This window comes from Musa acuminata, chromosome BXJ1-8 (genome assembly GCF_036884655.1).
Source record: "Musa acuminata AAA Group cultivar baxijiao chromosome BXJ1-8, Cavendish_Baxijiao_AAA, whole genome shotgun sequence".
Taxonomy (NCBI): Eukaryota; Viridiplantae; Streptophyta; class Magnoliopsida; order Zingiberales; family Musaceae; genus Musa; species Musa acuminata.
This window is the reverse complement of record NC_088334.1, coordinates 5,757,501-5,775,331: the sequence shown is the minus strand read 5'-3', so window position 1 is coordinate 5,775,331 and position 17,831 is coordinate 5,757,501. Positions and strand designations below refer to the sequence as shown.

At 39.4% G+C, this 17,831-nt stretch overlaps 3 protein-coding genes across 5 annotated transcripts in view; 1 reads left to right on the top strand and 2 right to left on the bottom strand.

Moving 5' to 3' along the window:
- Nucleotides 1–2,178: 2,178 nt before the first annotated feature.
- LOC135587239 (probable methyltransferase PMT26) lies at nt 2,179–8,727 on the bottom strand. 2 transcript variants are annotated; one of them, XM_065078400.1, is made up of 11 exons: nt 8,585–8,727; nt 7,747–8,489; nt 7,405–7,528; nt 6,275–7,163; nt 6,030–6,179; nt 5,306–5,576; nt 5,121–5,231; nt 4,121–4,295; nt 3,733–4,005; nt 2,922–3,116; nt 2,179–2,538 (listed from the first exon to the last, which is right to left on the bottom strand). In XM_065078400.1, the coding sequence occupies exons 4-11, from the start codon at nt 7,130–7,132 to the stop codon at nt 2,319–2,321; spliced, it is 2,253 nt and encodes a 750-aa protein (XP_064934472.1). In that variant the 5' UTR covers nt 7,133–7,163; nt 7,405–7,528; nt 7,747–8,489; nt 8,585–8,727; the 3' UTR covers nt 2,179–2,318. The 2 variants fall into 2 exon arrangements, with proteins under 2 accessions (XP_064934472.1, XP_064934473.1); XM_065078401.1 differs by having other exon boundaries at nt 6,275–7,149.
- A 130-nt stretch (nt 8,728–8,857) lies between these two features.
- On the top strand, nt 8,858–13,707 carry LOC103993533 (uncharacterized). 2 transcript variants are annotated; one of them, XM_009413627.3, is made up of 5 exons: nt 8,858–9,381; nt 9,883–9,942; nt 10,091–11,065; nt 11,373–11,447; nt 13,191–13,707. In XM_009413627.3, exons 3-5 carry the CDS (start codon nt 10,184–10,186, stop codon nt 13,305–13,307), a joined length of 1,074 nt encoding a protein of 357 aa, XP_009411902.2. In that variant the 5' UTR covers nt 8,858–9,381; nt 9,883–9,942; nt 10,091–10,183; the 3' UTR covers nt 13,308–13,707. The 2 variants fall into 2 exon arrangements, with proteins under 2 accessions (XP_009411902.2, XP_009411903.2); XM_009413628.3 differs by lacking the exon at nt 9,883–9,942.
- A 629-nt stretch (nt 13,708–14,336) lies between these two features.
- LOC103994288 (uncharacterized) overlaps nt 14,337–17,831 on the bottom strand; it is a 4,284-nt gene continuing 789 nt past the window's right edge. The window contains exons 2-4 of the mRNA XM_009414615.3: nt 15,987–16,160; nt 15,208–15,308; nt 14,337–15,121 (exon numbers count right to left, since the gene is read on the bottom strand). Coding sequence (XP_009412890.2) covers nt 14,601–15,121; nt 15,208–15,308; nt 15,987–16,084 — 720 coding nt within the window. The 5' untranslated portion in view covers nt 16,085–16,160 and the 3' untranslated portion in view covers nt 14,337–14,600. The remainder of the gene's footprint in view (nt 15,122–15,207; nt 15,309–15,986; nt 16,161–17,831) is intronic.

Sequence of the window (17,831 nt, the reverse complement as noted above, 5' to 3'; positions counted from 1 at the left end):
ATTTCTCCAATCCAACCTCCTTCGTGGCCTCTGTACCATACCAACTCTCTAGGTCTTGACCTCTCTGGGAAGACAACCTCGAGAGCAACACCGACACACACTAGTCTCATCCATCTCCTCTCCACCTTCCACACATCTTGTTTCTCCAATCCAACCTCCTTCGCGGCCTCTGTACCATTCCAACTCTCTGGGTCTTGACCTCTCTGGGAAGACGGCCTCGAGAGCAACACCGACACACACTAGTCTCATCCATCTTTCCCCCACCTTCCACACATCTCGTTTCTCCAATCCAACATCCTTCGCGGCCTATGTACCATTCCAACTCTCTAGGTCTTGACCTCTCTGGGAAGACGGTCTTGAGAGCAACACCAGCACACACTAGTCTCATTCATCTTCCCTCCACCTTCCACACATCTTGCTTCTCCAATCCAACCTCCTTCACGGCCTCTGTGCCATACCAACTCTCTAAGTCTTGACCTCTCTGGGAAGACAGCCTCGAGAGCAACACCGGCACACACTAGTCTCATCCATCTTCCCTCCACCTTCCACACATCTCATTTCTCCAATCCAACCGCCTTCGCGGCCTCTGTACCATACCAACTCTCTAGGTCTTGACCTCTCTGGGAAGATGGCCTTGAAAGCAACACTGGCACACACTAGTCTCATCCATGTTCCCTCCACCTTCTACGCATCTCGTTTCTCCAATCCAACCTCCTTCGCGGCCTCTGTACCATACCAACTCTCTAGGTCTTGACCTCTCTGGGAAGACGCCCTTGAGAGCAACCCCTGAACACACTAGTCTCATCCATCTTCCCTTCACCATCCCTTCCTCCACCTTCCACACTTCTCGTTTCTCCAACCCAACCTCCTCCACGGCCTTTGTACCAAACCAACTTTCTATTATTTCCGCCATTGACTCGGACACCTGCAGAGCAGGCGGTCAACATGATCTCCCCCGCCCTTTTGAACATTGAGCTGACAGAGTGCAGCGAGCTCGGCTTCCTCGGGCTCAATGCCATGGGCATCTATGTAAGCCTCACCTCATGGGCCTTCCCGACCTCTCCCTTCTTGCAGAATTCGAACAGAGCGGGGCCGAAAGACCTCAATTTTAGCGGGATCTCGGTTAAAGACATCTGCTTGACGAGATCAAAGGCGAGTCTTCCTTGACGCCGTTGAGGCTCATATGAAGGTAGATCTTGGTGCCGCGCTCGAGGCCGATGGCATCCGCGGAGTAGCAGAGGTAGGGGAGGACGTTAAAATGGTCGAGGAAGAGCAGGGTGAAAACGGCGCGGGTGGCGTCGTAGAGGCGGAGGGCCTGTGGGAGTTCCCTGTTCTTGAAGCACATGTCGAGATTGAGACGGAGAAGGCGGCAGAGCGGTCGACCGAAGGGTGTTCGAGGAATAACCTCAGAGAATGGCGAGGGGGGCGCAAAGCGGGGGTTTGCGTTATGAACTTGTAGATGGAGGGAAAGAGGCGGCCAACGGCATCGACGCCTCTTTGAAAGCAAACCAAACCGTTTCGAGTGTCTGAGCCAAAAGTTTGGTTCGATCCGGACTCGTATAAATGCGAATTTAACGTAATATTCTATTTTATGCCATACATACATCTTAACAATAAAAATATTCATCTTAAGGTTACAAATAAGATATAAATTATTTATATTCCCGGGTGGCATAAATTAGTTTCCTTCATTCTATGTTACAATAAAATCTATAATCAAGATTTTAGCTAATTGTAGGATATGAAATTATCCGATATTTATCGATTCAACAAAAAATGAATATACACAACCTTAGATATAAATATAAAGAGATTATTTTGAGATTTCTCAAGCCATAAAGAAACAATCTTACTATTGATACATACCCTTCTTTCTTTGCACTACATGCACTAAGCCGCGAAATTAGATCATGATTTTAGACATTTTAGTGGCCATCTTTTCATTACAAAGCTTTCCAAGTAATATGGGATGCAGAGAAAATGCAACATCACAGAATTTCTCAGAGCAAGAGACATCATCAAATATGAAATACAACTGAGGTCAAGACAATCTTGCCATTCATTCATCTTTGATTACTTAGGTTTTCTCGAGGTGCTAGCTAGCTAGCAAGTTCCTGAATCCAACCTCACAAGTCAGACCATCACAACATCTAGACTAAGCTCTAGCAAAATCTGATCTTTTACGATAAAAAAAATGTACGAAATTTTCATCGATCAAAGAATACATTATTTTTTCAAAGGACAAGCATGGTTATGCATGCAACGAAATTATACACCATTATATCAAAACTGCTGGACTTTGTCAATGTATCTCTTGTTTACAAGGTGGTTGTTTTGACATCGGTTGGCCGCCACATTGACTTCTGAGCATAGAGCAATCCTTCATTGTCTTTTGAGTATGTCAGACGGATTTCCCAGTGAAGTGATTTTGCAAGGTTTTCTATCTCAGAAATTGTACCAACATTGTCTCTTACAATAAAGTTCCCTCCAGGTCTCAGTATCCGATCTACCTCAACAATTACTGGCGTTAGTTGGCACCTAGAATGAAAAACACAAGGCTCCAGTGTAATATCGAGAAGAAAACACAATTGAACCATCCTTGCATGAAAATCTATGACAGCCATAGTATCATCAGTCTTTAAGTGTAAAAGATCTGTGTAAAAGAAATGTTTCTTATCTACTTAATAAATAAAAAGACATTTTTGTATCTTTTGAGTCACTATAAGGTTTGGCATAAGAGCTGTTTTCAGGAAACAAATACTTAATTCATGTGAACAATAAATTGCAAAAGTTCAAGAACTATTCGGACTCTAAAATGATTAAAGGATTAGTATGCTACTAATAAATATAGTAAGATTTTAAGTGATTGAATAAATATAGTAAGATTTTAAGTAATTGAAAATGTTTTATTACAGACTAACCTCTTTTTGAGTTTAGAGAATAGATGGTCTGCATGGAGAAGATCATATGTTCTTGGGTAGGTGCTAAATGATTCACACCAGTCATGATACATTCCAAATAGTCCACGCTCATAGATAATTGGAAGAGTGTCAGGTGCATCGATTGAGACAATATTCATTACCCAGACCTTCATGTCTCGCAAAGCTGCAGCAAAACTGCAAACAACACCCCAAGACTAAACAAGGAGCAAGCATCAAAGTGATTTGCTCCAAATAAATAAGAAAAGAATATACCAACAGAAAGATGATTTGAGATAATTCAGTACTAGAAAATTCCATCGCAACCTTGTGCTATTGTTTCAAAAATGTAACGAAGTTATTGCGAATAAAAATATTTTGCTCGATGCTACAGGAATCATTAGATAAGCACAACAGTGTTCCATAATGTCCAATAAGATGAATATGGAAAACAGCAAAAAGTTTGCAGGAAAATGCATAGACCTCTCGAAGAACACAAAACCATGTGGAGAAATAGGTCATTCACTTAGAGAAATACTTGAATCCAGAAGAGAATACAAAGACATGTTGACAAAGAAAATGTCGAGGTTAAGCAAAATACTGGACATGTGTGCTCCGGAACTTCATGCACAAAAGTGATCACATATACCATGGCAATTAAATGATGCAGTTTCTGAGACAATGTCAAACACCAAAACCAAGTCAGAGGTACCATCTGGTTAATTTGCAACTCATGAGGTGCCATACAGTGATTCATAAAAATTTAAATTCCTTTTGACTGAGAACCGGTAACCGGAAAAGAATGACAACTTACCCTCCATAAATAGATCTCATGTCCATGACATTCCTCACGGCAGACCAGTTAATCCCCATCCCATTCAAATATGATCTGCTAACCACATGTTTCCAATGTTCATAGTCTGCTGCGAAGTCTTGTGGTGCAGGTTTACCATAAACTCCAATTTGGGAACTATTAAACCAGTAAGGCGTTTTCTCCAGTCTTAGTGGCCATTCATCTGGCCACTGCACCCCACGACTACTGGAATATACTGGCAACCTGTGCATGCATGCTTGTAGTGGGACATTCCTATATAAATATTAACAGATACCACTAATATTAGACACATTTCAAGTAACAATGAAGCAAACTAACCAAAGAAGAAGTGAAGAACCATGTCTAATTTTTGAAAGAACAAGCATACCAGGCTGCATCAGGATCGTCAAGTTCTTGACAGAGTGGAGGGTTTTCTTTCGTTCTTTTGTCATAACAACTATTATCAGAAGGTTTTCTATAGATTGCTAGACCAACATTGTTTACTTTATCTTTTCTTTTAGCCACCATCTCCCAGCAAATAGATCTTGTCAGTTCAGACATGGCTGGCATCAGTCATAAAGGAAACTAGTTAGTATTGTATAAAGATATTTGACCTGGTGCTAAAACAAAGGAGGTCAATTCATGAAGCTCCTGCCAATACAAGGTTCTGAAGAGCGTCAATATAGACAGTTTTATCACTGTAAGCAAAGACACTCATGCTTGAACCCCAGTCACCAAGATTGCTAAGGAGCAGCATTAAAATGACACTATATTTCACTTCCTAATATTTGATCTGGTGATCAGATTCCTAGAAGAATACATATCCCATGTATTACACTTAGACATTTAACAGTTTGATTAATGATGGTTAGGTTACATATAGATGATGCTTATCTGAAGCCCACAGTATGAAAGTCCATTTGAGGTCTATATGGTTCGACAATGCTAATATATGTGGACAATGACTTGAAAATTAAGGAATTATGGTGACTGGGGGCCTAGAATATATCTCATCAACCAGAAAAAAGGAACCAGCTTGTAATACTAGAATATGATTATTAGGGACAACAATCACGTAAAAGTTCATGCTAAACCATTAGGGACGACATTTTAGCCTCAGATATGTTCAGCATTCTGTAGTTTCCTATAAACAAATTAGAACCTATTCTCAACTGAAAAAAAAGTAAATATAAGCATGAACAAGAATATTAATTTTAATTGACATGATATCTTTGATGAAAAAAAAAAGAGGCAAAGAGAAGTCGGCAACATGTTATGTATTCTAATTAACCTGAAATTTTCAGGCATTTGGTTCCTTAAATCTACTTCTTCACTAGCAATAAATCATAGCCATAACTTTTATGACCAATCATTGTTGCGGGTTGTACCTTGCCAGATCCCCACATCTTCAGGAAGCTTTTGGTAAACTGGGGTTGCCGACCAGACAAAATAACCACCAGGACGGAGCAATCGGTTCAACTCCAACAAAAGCATACCACCTACAAGTATTGACAATAAATATCCAAACAAAAATTCCATGGAACATAGATCGTTAAAGATTAACACATATCACCTTCAATGTGCCATGGTACCCTACAGCGTGCACAGTGTACAACATCAAAGACCTTGCTGGGGAATGGAAGTCTTTTTGTACCCATGACTGCTAATATAGCTGGGATTCCTCTCTCAAGAGCAAACTGCACTTGGGCCTCGTGCTCATCTTTTGGTGCAAATGACATGGTAAGCACATCTCTTTCAAAGAGATAGCCACCAAAGCTAGCCACTCCACAACCAACATCCAAAATAACACGGCTTCGTTTTCCCCATGCTAAATCTGGCAGTGACTGTGAATGTATAGACAAAAGATGCATCAGTCTTCAAAATAGTTATCAACAACTATACTCTTCAGTACGGATTCCCAAAGAAAAGAATGTGAAAAGACAACATTATAGAAACTGAGCATGCTAGTATGTCTCTACTGCAGGCTTCCATAGGCGATAAGTCAAATTATACACAAACAGTCATGGAATTCATCAAAATCAAAAGAAACATACGAGAAGACTGACAATTAAGTAAAGGAAACAATAGCAAAACAATTGAGAATTTAAACAAATTCAAGGAAGGATAGAAAACTAAAAAAAAACATGGTAGATGACAAATACAAGAGAAGTAGGCCTGCAAGACATCCAAGATGGGATTAAAAGCGACACATTTGGAAACATAGCAAAGATGGAAAACAGACTTCACATGAGGGACTTTGTACTAGGCTAAATCATAAAACATGGTTAGTATTGAACCTCCTGAACAAAATCGATGTAGTGAAGTGCACCATGCTTGAACTGAGTTCCACCTCCTGGAAAAATGAGATGCTCTCCTGATACTTTCACCCAATTTTGGTGCCCTTTATATTCTACAAGCTTGGTGTGTGGAACATTGTTATACCATACCTGTAGTATAGTCATAAAGTAAGACAAATGAAAAAAGATTCTTTAGGAAAATATTAGGCACAATAGAATGCAACATCTGACGGCACAGTTGTTACCTTGTCCCTGCTCCTTGACCACTCGATTGGTTGTTTATATCCAACAGGAAGGGGAACGAGGCAGGTTGGGGCCTGTTCAGGGCAGTGCCTCTCTCTGTGTTCATAGTGCTTAGTACTGCGGAGCTTCTTAATAGCTGCCACATTGTCAAGACAGGGGATGTAATCTGCTCTGGCAGTGGTATTACAGAGTTTCCAGCTGTAACTTACTTTCTGGCCCTTTGATGACGCTGAAGCTTGCACCTCTTCCTCGTTCTTTGACTCTACAGCTTGTGTAGACCATGCTCCATTCTGGCCGTTGGTCTCCTTTAAAAGCTCTGACTGATCCCCAGAAGGGAAAACCTTGCTCTTTTCTTTTTGGGATCCATCACCATCAGATTTCTCATTTTGCTCTGCTTTCTTTTCATTTTCCAGTCTTTCTACTTCATTTTCACTTTCTTTTAGTTTCTCTTCCGTCATGGCATCTTCGCCATCAACAGATCGTGATGTGTCATCAAATGTATCATCCAGATCATCATTCCCCTTTGCCAGGCTACCCTTTTTGGATTTCTCCACTAACTTCTCAATTGTCTTGTCCGATTCAGACTCTGATTTATATCTAACAGTGTTCTCAGTATTTTTGGCATCCCCACTTGCTAAACCATCATTTTCACTCCCTAACTTATCTCCAAATGGCATAGAAAATTTATCTTTGAACTCAGATTTGGGAACCAGATAAGAAAGATCTACAGGGACAATATTCAAGGAAGACAACATCCATATTCCAACGAAGCAAAGGGCAACAAACACGAGAATTGTCATCTTCAAGCAGTACGAGGATGATCTCCTGTTATTCGTCTGCATGTTTCTCCCAAATGCCATGCTTGCCACCTAAATTCCTGGAGCGGTTTGTCTGAATTATTAAGAGGAAAAAAAAAACAAGTACTCAGAGAATGACCCAATCTTCCATTTGCTTTCTTTACAAACCCAAATATCACATCTTGCAGCTCAACTAAACAACTAAAATGAACAAAAAGGAATACTTTGCAGCCTGCCCACTATGGACTCGACTTATCTGAACAAAATTAGATGGAGTGCCTATATCGACAAAAATAACAAAAGCGGCAATTCCCAAGAACATTAGATAACATTACCTGGAATCCAGCAGGAGGAATAAGATCTATAGCTCTCCAGAGGTCAATTGACGGTAGATAACGCCCAATCTACTCGATTACGGCCAGGTCTTGACGGTTGACGAAACAAATCCTAATGATCAAACTGAAGAGCAATGCAAAAAAACGACGAATAATCAAAACCTTAAAAAATCGAAGCTTACACACTCCAAGAACAAAAGGGACAAAAGTGCATCACGAAACAAATACGGGGAAGGAAATCAAGGAAGAAAAAACATGAAGAAAATGGCAAGGTAAGCAAAAGGAATTCGTGTCAGGATGGGTCGATCCGTAGATCCAAACACGAGACGATCGATGCGTTACCACTGAGCGAGCCGAGGGTTTCGTCGTCGTCCTCCCATCGATCGGCACCGAGAGGGTACGATCGATCGCTCGCTCGCCGAAGGAGTGCGCACGCATCTCCTCATTAGTTTATACACGTGACGGAGGCGAGTGAAGTGTAACCAAACCCATTCATTAGTCTTTTCCTTTTTTGACTGTTTATTACCGAGACGCCATTCCCGTGATGAGGAAACGGAACGGAGAGGTGGAAACCCCGTTTCCCGTGGCGGCGGGTCCTTAGATGCTACCGCGGGCACACTTTTTTCGGGAAGATGTAAGAAACCAGTCTGCTGACCTCAGCGCCATCCTCAGGGAACGGTTTGTATTTGATCATGGGAACAGCTTTAGCTAAGTAAAATCCCGGAAACACGAGATGCAAGCGCGTTTAGGGCCTACAGCGGACACGCACGCGGCTGCCGCGAATCACGTGCGGCCCAAAATGTCGAAATTACCCCCTATCTCCTCCGGCAGAACTAGAATGGCACCAACCATTCTTTCATGCTGTTCAATGAGAGGAGCATTGCATAACACTTCGATCTGTATAAATCTCAGCTTGATCTTTCCCTGTGTTGTGAAGACTGGATCGATCTGGGAGAGCATGTTATGATTGGCAGAAAGGCTCTGTGACTTGCTGCAGGAGTTGCATCTTCTTTTTGCTGGCACTGTGATGGGAAAGTCTGGTGAAAGTTGTAAGCGTCCTGATTTTGGTTGGGACTTTGTGCCATCTATGATTAGAAAGGAGCAGAAAAAGGTTGAAGACACTATGGTTAGACAATTCAAAAGCTGATAAGAATGAGTGTGGCTATGGAGTGCTCTGTACCTGATAGCGCCATGAACGGATCTGCATCAGTTGTGCTGCTGTTTCATCTTCCTGTTTCTTCCGCATGAGTTAATGGTGTGATATTGGATAAGTCTCGAGGTTAAAGATGGAAGTCCAATCATAGACTTTGGGGATGAAGCCATTAACGCACTAGTTTCAGTTCCCGACGACAGTGAGGAGAGTAACAGGGGACGGCAAAGCTTCAAATACTAAAGACAACAGTGGACTGGTTTCAGCTCAGCGGCACTGACTCAGCTTTACAGGGGGAGGATGATGTAGAAACTGCGTCTCTGTTCGCTTGGTGTTCTGGAAGATGACCTGTGGTTGAGTGATGAAACAAGCACTGTGAAGCTGTTCAATATGTATCCATGAACAGAGCTGTTCAATAGTCACGTTATTCGAATGCCGTCCTCATCTAAGCAATCCTCTGTTTCAATACAATTGCGTCCCTACCACTGTTTCTTTGCGTGCAGGGCAGATCATCTCCCGCACAGTGATATGTATGCGGACGTCCGCAGCTTACACAGATTCTTGTCGAACGCGGCATAAGTTGCGACTTTGGTCCACGCGGCGGACATCTAGATGACCACACGCCCTCATCTCTCGCCGGATGTTCGCCACGTCATGAATCGTAAGTTGCTTCGTAACAAGGTCTTGACTGTAGAGCGTTGCATTGGAGCACTTCGATCAGTCGATCGTGTCAAAGAACAGAGTAACATTTACCCCCTTTTCGCTCTATTATTCGTTGGGGAGCGAAGTCCGATTTCGGTGGCGAAATCTTTCGACGGCGATGTCAGGTGAGTCTATCCCTATCTGCCCTGCCTTAATTCCGATATTTTGCTTCCCGTATCCGTTTGCTTATCGTCCGTAATTAGAAGATGTTTCGACCATCTCTTTGGAATCCCGCTATTTTTTGTCTGTTTTGCAAATTGCCAGACCGTAGAAAATTATGAAGATTTATGGATGGTTTTAGTGGGCGGACTTGATTGTTTGTTGGGTTGGAACGGTTCCTCTCAAGTGTGCGCTCTTTATTCGAAGCTTAGGTCGGCAGTGATCCCTAAAGAACAGGTGTTTTTGGTTGATATTTAGTCCGTTTTGCCCACGGTATCTATGTTTACTTGCGTTCATAAGTAATATTGGTTGCACAAGATGTAATTGTTGATTTTTAGTCTATTTTTTCGACAGTATCTGTATCTACTTGCGTTCTTTAGTAATATTGGTTGCGGAAGATCTAATTTTTGGGTCTTATACTTCGGTGGTACGTGGGTATGGACTCTCCTGCATGTTTGTTGTATCAGGAAATGATCACAATTCAACATCTATTTGGTTTCTGGTTCCGTTTTGGCCTCGGGGAGCAGGTGCTCATTGATATTAAATTTTATCCATTTGGAATTTTATATGCTTGCATTCCAGGTCCTTGTTGTTATGGAGCCCATGGAATTTTGGTTGGTAAAATTGGTCTCAATTTGAACCTTTATAATTTTTTTTTGAATCATGATCGTTTAGGTTCGAACAAGAAGTTTCATTTGGGTCGTACAGCAATTTTGACATCATTTGCTTAGAGGAAACGAGTAACTTGCCTTGAGCCTGAGGGAAGAAATGATGCAGCCACATGACAGTGACAAAAATGAAAGGAGTTCATGCACTTCCATTAAGAACGACATCTTAGATATGCCACGGACATCCGATGATAGTACAGATAAGGATGTTGATATTGTACTTTGCCGTGTTTGCCATTGTTCTGAATGTGACAGAAGGGGTGATGCTGCCTTGAGTTTTTTAAATATTGTTCCTCCGTCACAAGAATATCTGGAAAGCAATGTTGATGGAGACTCCAGTGATAAACTTCCCAGAGAGTGTACTCTAAAGGAGGTCAACAATAATAAGACGTCGCAGGAGCAGAAGGAATTTATTGAGTTCGTAGGTCCTGAAGGCGAGATATTTGTTTGCAGTGCTGATGTAGAATCAGGTTCATACTTTAATCAAGACACACTAATTGATCTAGGATGTTCTTGCAAAAATGATCTTGCTCAGGCACATTATGCTTGTGCTCTGAAGTGGTTTGTAAGCCATGGTTCTACCGTGTGTGAGATTTGTGGAAGTGTGGCTAAGAATGTAAGGGTGACAGATTTCAGAAAGGTTATGGCATCTTTGAAGGATTACGAAGAATTAAGGAATAGGACAGCAACCGGAGAATTTTCATATTCACATGTGGGGATGAATTCAGGTGTCGATCCTGATGCTGTTGCTGCTATCCGAAGACAAAGACTGAGTGAAATATCATTGTGGTTCAGTCCTCATAGTAATTTGGTAACAGTCTCCCAGGAAGCTTTAGAAGAATTTCCATATAATCCAACAGAAAATGTTGTGAATATGGAGACTCAAACGGCCAAATGGGCTTTGGAAGGTACAGGGATTTTAGTTGCCGTTGGACTGGTCACTGTTATTCTCACATGGTTTATTGCTTCACATGTTGGAAAGGTATATCCTATTCGTATATTATGATGTTTCTACACCTTTAATGATTACATGGGCATGACCTTTTATTCATTGATCACTAAGAGACTAGATGGCAATTAAATTGTGCTTTTCTTCTCTGGTATTTATTAAGGGATCCTCTATATTACCAATTCATCTTCATTTCCTGTCTCTTTGTGGTCCTATTATTCCAATAGTTTTGTAGTTATGTCATTTATTCCACTGAGAAGCCAAATTGCATGTGCTTCTCTTGTTTACTTTGCTAATGTGTCATGACACTTCAGCTAACAAGTTTGGTTTTGTAATGCAGAAAGCTGCTAGATATGGTTTTAATATTCTTCTTGGAGGAGTATGTGCTTTGGTGGTTGTGATCTTTCTTAGATTTGTAAGTAGAATGCTACTCCATGTTTTATGGTTTACAAAGTTATGTACTATTTTTTTCATTAAAACTGTAGAGTTGGTTTAACATTTATCTGGCATTTCATATATATAACCACAAAGAGTGATAAAGGTACCAAGTATTGCTGCGCTGCCTAAAATGGTATGAAATAGGCGATGCATATCGGTCCAAATGTGGGCTGGTATGCGGAGCACCCCTGTTTCAGGCGACCCAGTCTAGTTAAGAAAAAATAATAAAAAAATCACTATCAGGGCTCCTGAAGCGTTCTTCTCACGTTTAATGCCGTTGCCACTATCGCTGCTTTGTTGCTATCGTCATCGTACTTCGCCATTGCCGCCGCCGTTGCCATTACTGTTGCTTCACGACACTGCTGCCATTGTCGCTACCAATGCCATTGCCACTGTGTTCCTTCTTCTTCCCAAGTACGCATGTACTTCTTCTCCTCCTCCTCCTCCTCTTCTTTCTTCTCCTCTTCTACCACTTCTTCCTTTTTCCTCCTCCATTGCTTGCTCTTCTTCCTTCCTCCTCCTTCCTACTTTGTTCCTCCACTGCTCATTCCTTTCCCCCTCTTTTTCTTCCTCCCCAAAACACTGGTATATACCGGTGTACCATGTATCGTTACACCAGTACTGATCGGTATATACCAGTCTGACAAATTGCCGAAATGGATCAGGTAACTGAAACAGCATTCCTTGAAAGGCACTATGTATTTTATATTTTTCTGCACTTATACCTCAGTACATATGTTGATGAAATAACAAACAAATGATGGATTGGTACTAACGAAATTCTTTGATTAGCTTATGCTATTAGATTGAGTCTAGTTTGAGCTGTTAGGCTATAACATCAAAAGTTTGATCTTTAAATTCGGAATAAGAAGTGGGTTTATGATTGTTTCTGTTATAAGTGACAACTCTACCAAGCATTTCTCTAAATCGAGGAGGAGAAAAGACCTCCCAGACCTGCTGAATATTAGACTACAAAATAAACTTTCACTGCAATAAAAAAAGAGAATCATCCAACTAGGCCCTAAAAGGTAGACGCATGCTGACCACACCTCCTTTACTAGGATTATAATGTAGTTTAGGAATTAGAATACTCTTATGTGTTATGTGAAAAACATGTTAAATATGCTATGATATTGCTACAATGTTTGTACAATAATATTTATTTATAAAATTTTCTTGTTGCTTCTGGGTTCTCAATATCGTCCTCACTTTGGATTACTGCTATTCAGCTTCTGCCTATATTGAATCATCCCTAATTGATGATGGGATGAAGAAGAAAGAAGTGAAATGGACTAAGAGGAAGATTAATAAAACTCAACCAAAGTAAAAACACCTAAGTGATACAAATTTCATCAATCATAGAAGTATAAATAGGACTATAGGAGCACAGTTTCAATGAAGGTTGGAGGCTTAGGAAGGTTGAAGTAGGTATTTCATTATTTTTCTCTTTTATTACTGCCTCTTATTTATCTTATTATTGGGTTAATGATTTTTTTCACGATTGTGATGGCACATTAGTAATGTGCATCACACAAACCCTGGTGGCCAGCCTGTATCCTCATGCCACTTGAACTTGTTGTTTATTTTAACAGCTAAAGCGTTTTTAGGGAAATTAGTTAGATTTTATTTTTCATTTTTTGTATGCAGAAGTGAGACCATAATGCATGAACTGAATATTTTTTTTTCTTTTTTCTTTTGCTGTTTTCCTTCTCAATTGCAGGTTTTTCGAACAAGATTCAAGTATGGAGCAGCACGCTACTGGACAATCTCATTTGTATTTTGGTTTCTTGCTTTTGCAATATGGGCCTCTCGGACTCGGAACGTTCGGTCCACATGATCCTGCCTGTGGAATTGGAGCGACCTATATTCTTTGACAATGGACCAGGCTTTCATCATCGCTTGATTGCTGTTTGGCAATAAGACACTGACATTAGTGATAATGTCGGTATTGCATCGTCTAAAGGAGCCACAGTTTTTGGTTGACATCAAAAGATGGTTCAATATCCTGGTGGCAAAGATGATGCCAAAGTTGTGCGGGATATGATTTGTGTATACAACTGCGCCGTAGATCCAGACGGCGTGCGTTGAGGTATAATAGAAATGTGGTTGTTATGCATTCAGGCTAGATAGTTTTTCATATTGCCTAGTGATACATACTCAATTTTGTGTTTCAAACTTTCAACCCTATCATAGTAAGGGTTTTAATGCAATGTGCACGTCGTAGAATCGATTTGTTACTGAGTGCTGTCAGTACGACGATAATGTCATCTCCATGGGAGTTTGCATCGACTTTTCACTCATGTTGCTGTTCAAATCATAAATGTTTCCACCTCTCCAACTCCTGAGAAAAAGAAAGCAGGTCAGCTAACCTTTACACTTCTTTTCTTGGTTTTCATCAACCTGAAGTTTTCCATGCTGTTCATAGACTGTCTGATTCAAGGGTGAAGTCCCTGGTGCTGTCTAAGTGCCTAGGGTTTTAAGTAAGGTTAGCTGAATTATCTGAATCAGACAGTCTAGGGTTTTCAAAATTCAGGATGATCTGAATTATCTGAAGTGCCTAGGGTTTTAAGTAAGGTTCAGATAATTCAGATCATCCTGAATTTTGAAAAAGGCATGAAAAAACATTTGCTAATACAAGGTCTGCACTGTTCTGGATTGGGCGATAAAGAAGCTACAAGTGTTCAAAGAAATCAAATAAAAAAAAATTAAAGGATTGCATTATGTCCCTGATGTCCTAAAACTACAATGTAATCTTTTGAAAAGCTCAACCAAGGAAACAGATCCATAGAGTCAACCTGAAATAGTCAACACATTGACTCATTAAATCAACTATTGTCATAAAAAAAATATATATTGAGCACAGACATGGGCCAAGAAATACTTCTCTGATTTGGGAAATGCATCACAAAAACTAGGATCCTTTGAGCTTCTACTATGCTCTAAAGCAATAAATAGGAGAGGACTATTTCAAACCTTCCTTCAGGTGAAAACTTCCATCATTACTAACATCACATCCAAGTTGAACTTCTACCATTACTTGGGAGTACAAATCTTTACACAGTTTTCTATCTCTATGTGCAAATTCACAACTTCGAAGATGCATGGGTCAAAATGGCATCCCATTCTCTCATCACTGCAACTCAAACCTTGAACGAGAGATCTCATTCCGAAAACCTCCTTTGCGAATGCGCCTGCCATTGCCTTTCTGAGCAAACTTTGATGTGTGAGTCACCTTAATTTTCTGGAGTATGCTCCCATGTCCATGACGCTTCCTTGGGTCCTTCTCATTTATGTATATGGAGTGTTTGCTGATCCCAACTCTTACTCGGTGACTCCTCGGCCTTAGGGACCTTTCCAAGTGCATCCTTCTCCGTTCTCTTGACCTTTTCGAAAGAGATCTCAGTGTGCGAGCATACAATACACTCTCCTCCAAGTCATCATCACTCGAAGTCGAGCCATAATCTTGTTCCATCCTCTTCAAACGCTCTTCCTTCATCTGCTTCACATTCTTCAGCTTAAACCACACGAACATGCATGCGTACTCGCAGGTCGAGAAGCATGACATGAAACATGCCCGCAGCATCTTGCATGCGCCCCTGCCGATGCACTGGCAGAAACCAATCTTGTGTAGAAGGTACAAGAATAGCAGCACTGTTTTGAAGATAGATAAGATAAGTGATGACAAAAATGACTCGTTTGATTGTAATATATGATTTCAAGAGTATGAAGATACCTACCTACATAAAGGAGAGCCACCACAGCAAGCAGCCTCAGGAGATTAGCAATGCAGAAGTTTTCAATGTAACAAATCAGATCCCATGTTGACCCACATACTGAACTGATGAAAAGTTTGTGGAATGAGATGCAAGAATGGAAATAAAGACTAGTAATATTCAAAGACATATTGTTATTAGCATAAGGATCAAATCCTAATGCTTGGTCAATGCATTTCTGGAATCAGAGCAAAAAACAACTAAATTTAGCATAGGAATAAAAGATGTGGAGAAACAGAACACAATTACTTCCTGCTCCAACTAAGAAAACTACACAAATCCAAATATCCAGTCGTTGTATAGGAACTCTTTTTTTTCCAGAAAACAAACAAAATCAAATTACTTGAACTATCTAAAACAAGCATAGTTCTGTTCTTCATAGCTCAAAATAGAAAGCAGCTCAGAAGGTAAAACAGACCTCCTCCATATTTTATCCACATTTGATAGGAACTTCTTCAACACCTATTTGTCTATGTTTCTGTGATGTTACTTTGCTTTGACTCGAGAAAAACAAGTATCCAGTTATGAATGTTTCTTATTCAACGATTTTTTTCCCGTAAATTGCATTTGCCATGAGAGATTTATCAGTGATCTTGTCTGTGAATCAATGTATTATTTAACAAGCAATGGGTCATAAGAATATTCTGTCAAAATTAGCAGAAAAAATAGCAGTTAAGTTTAAATGTCTCTGTAACTGAAAAAAATGACATGATAGACTGCTGAGTGGCTATCATTCTCAATACCTGCATGATTTGCCAGAAAGAAAATCTACTGGGGCTCCAAATAGATCGCCAACAACTTTAACAAAGCCTGATACTAATGAACTAACAATATTACCCATTGAGTCAACTTCAGTTGCAACTTAACACTGTTTATACACAGATCACGTTGATTTGTGATTTCCTTGTTGACTTGCTCTACAAGGACAAATGCAAGTGAGTTTAGATCTCCAGTAACAATTAGATCATGAGCAAGAAACAGTAACAAGATGAAGAGTACTCTTCTAATTTAGTTGCACCATAAAGATGACAATAAAGAGTGGCAGCATAACACCAAGTTTATATATATGTGTGTGTATATATATATATATATATGTATGTATATATATATATATATATATATATATGTATGTATATGTATATGTATATGTATATATGTACGTATATGTATATGTATATATATATATATCTGTATATACATATATATATATATACATGTATATGTATATATACATACAGACACACACATATATATATAAAGTGAATTATCAAATGCTAGTCCAAAATCAAATTGGCATATTGATACTCAATAACTAGTCTTTCTTCAATATTGATTGTTGGATGGTTGAAATTATAGTTACCCAAGTATCACATTCCACTCAAATGTTTTCCCTAAGCAACTAATTTGGAAAACAAATTGGATACTTTTTTCAAGCATACATCAAAACTTAATGATTGTCCAAAACAAAGTCCATGACAGAAGAAATCTTGAATAAATCGTAATAAAAGAAGTTAGTAGAGCTAATTTCAAATATGACTTGTAAACTATTATTGATTATTGAAGAAGTTAATTTATCAAAAGCTAAGAATGTATGGGACTAATACCCAAAAGTTCACAATTATTGTATCCATTAAAAGTTTCATTAGACTTTAAGGAATATGCTAGGGACTATATGCACTATGATATTATAGGTACTGTGAAAGTTCACCAAAGAACTCAAGTACATGCAAGGATGGACGATAGTAATATAATTTCATAAAATGTGTAGGAAGATCTTTTTTAATTTATTCGTATAAAATCCTCGCTCAAGTATTTGGTTTATAGAATTCATAAAACTTAAAATCAAGAATCACCTTAATCAGATAGGCTCAAGCAATAATCAAAATTATCCAAATCACAAAATGTAACACCATTTTGGAAATTTTGCGTGATTTATTGTGACAAGTATTGGGTTTATGGATTCATATCCTAAAAACTCAAGATTATGTAGGGAGAATACTAAGAGAATAGTCAACATCCAAAAATAGAGGAAGAGAGTCTATCCAACAAGGGAAGTTATCCTGCCTAATTTAGGCATCCTCCATCTCTACATGCCCCACACTAGCTAATGAAGGGATCAAAGTAAGCAAGAACATCAAGATGATGCATGTATTTACACAAGTCCCTGCTCTGCTCTCAAGTCCTGAGTTCTTGGGGCAGTGCAAAACAACATCTATTTTAATTGATACATCTGCCTCAAGGGTGAGATTGTTCCTATCCATCAAAGAACACTGTAAACCCATCAACCGAGCATGCTCTACTTTCTTCTATTACAATTTGGGATGAAATTGCACTACAAAATAAAAACAAAAACACTTTCAAATCAAGGAATGAGTCAATATGGCCAAACATTAAAACTCTTCAAATAACAAGTGGTTCCTCTTTTATATTTGTACTCTTTTTGTATATCTAATAAAAGATGCCCTACGTGTGTATATATATATATATACATACACATACACATATACATATACATATAATGTGTATATATATATATACATGCATACATATATACATATACATATACATATATACATACATACATACAT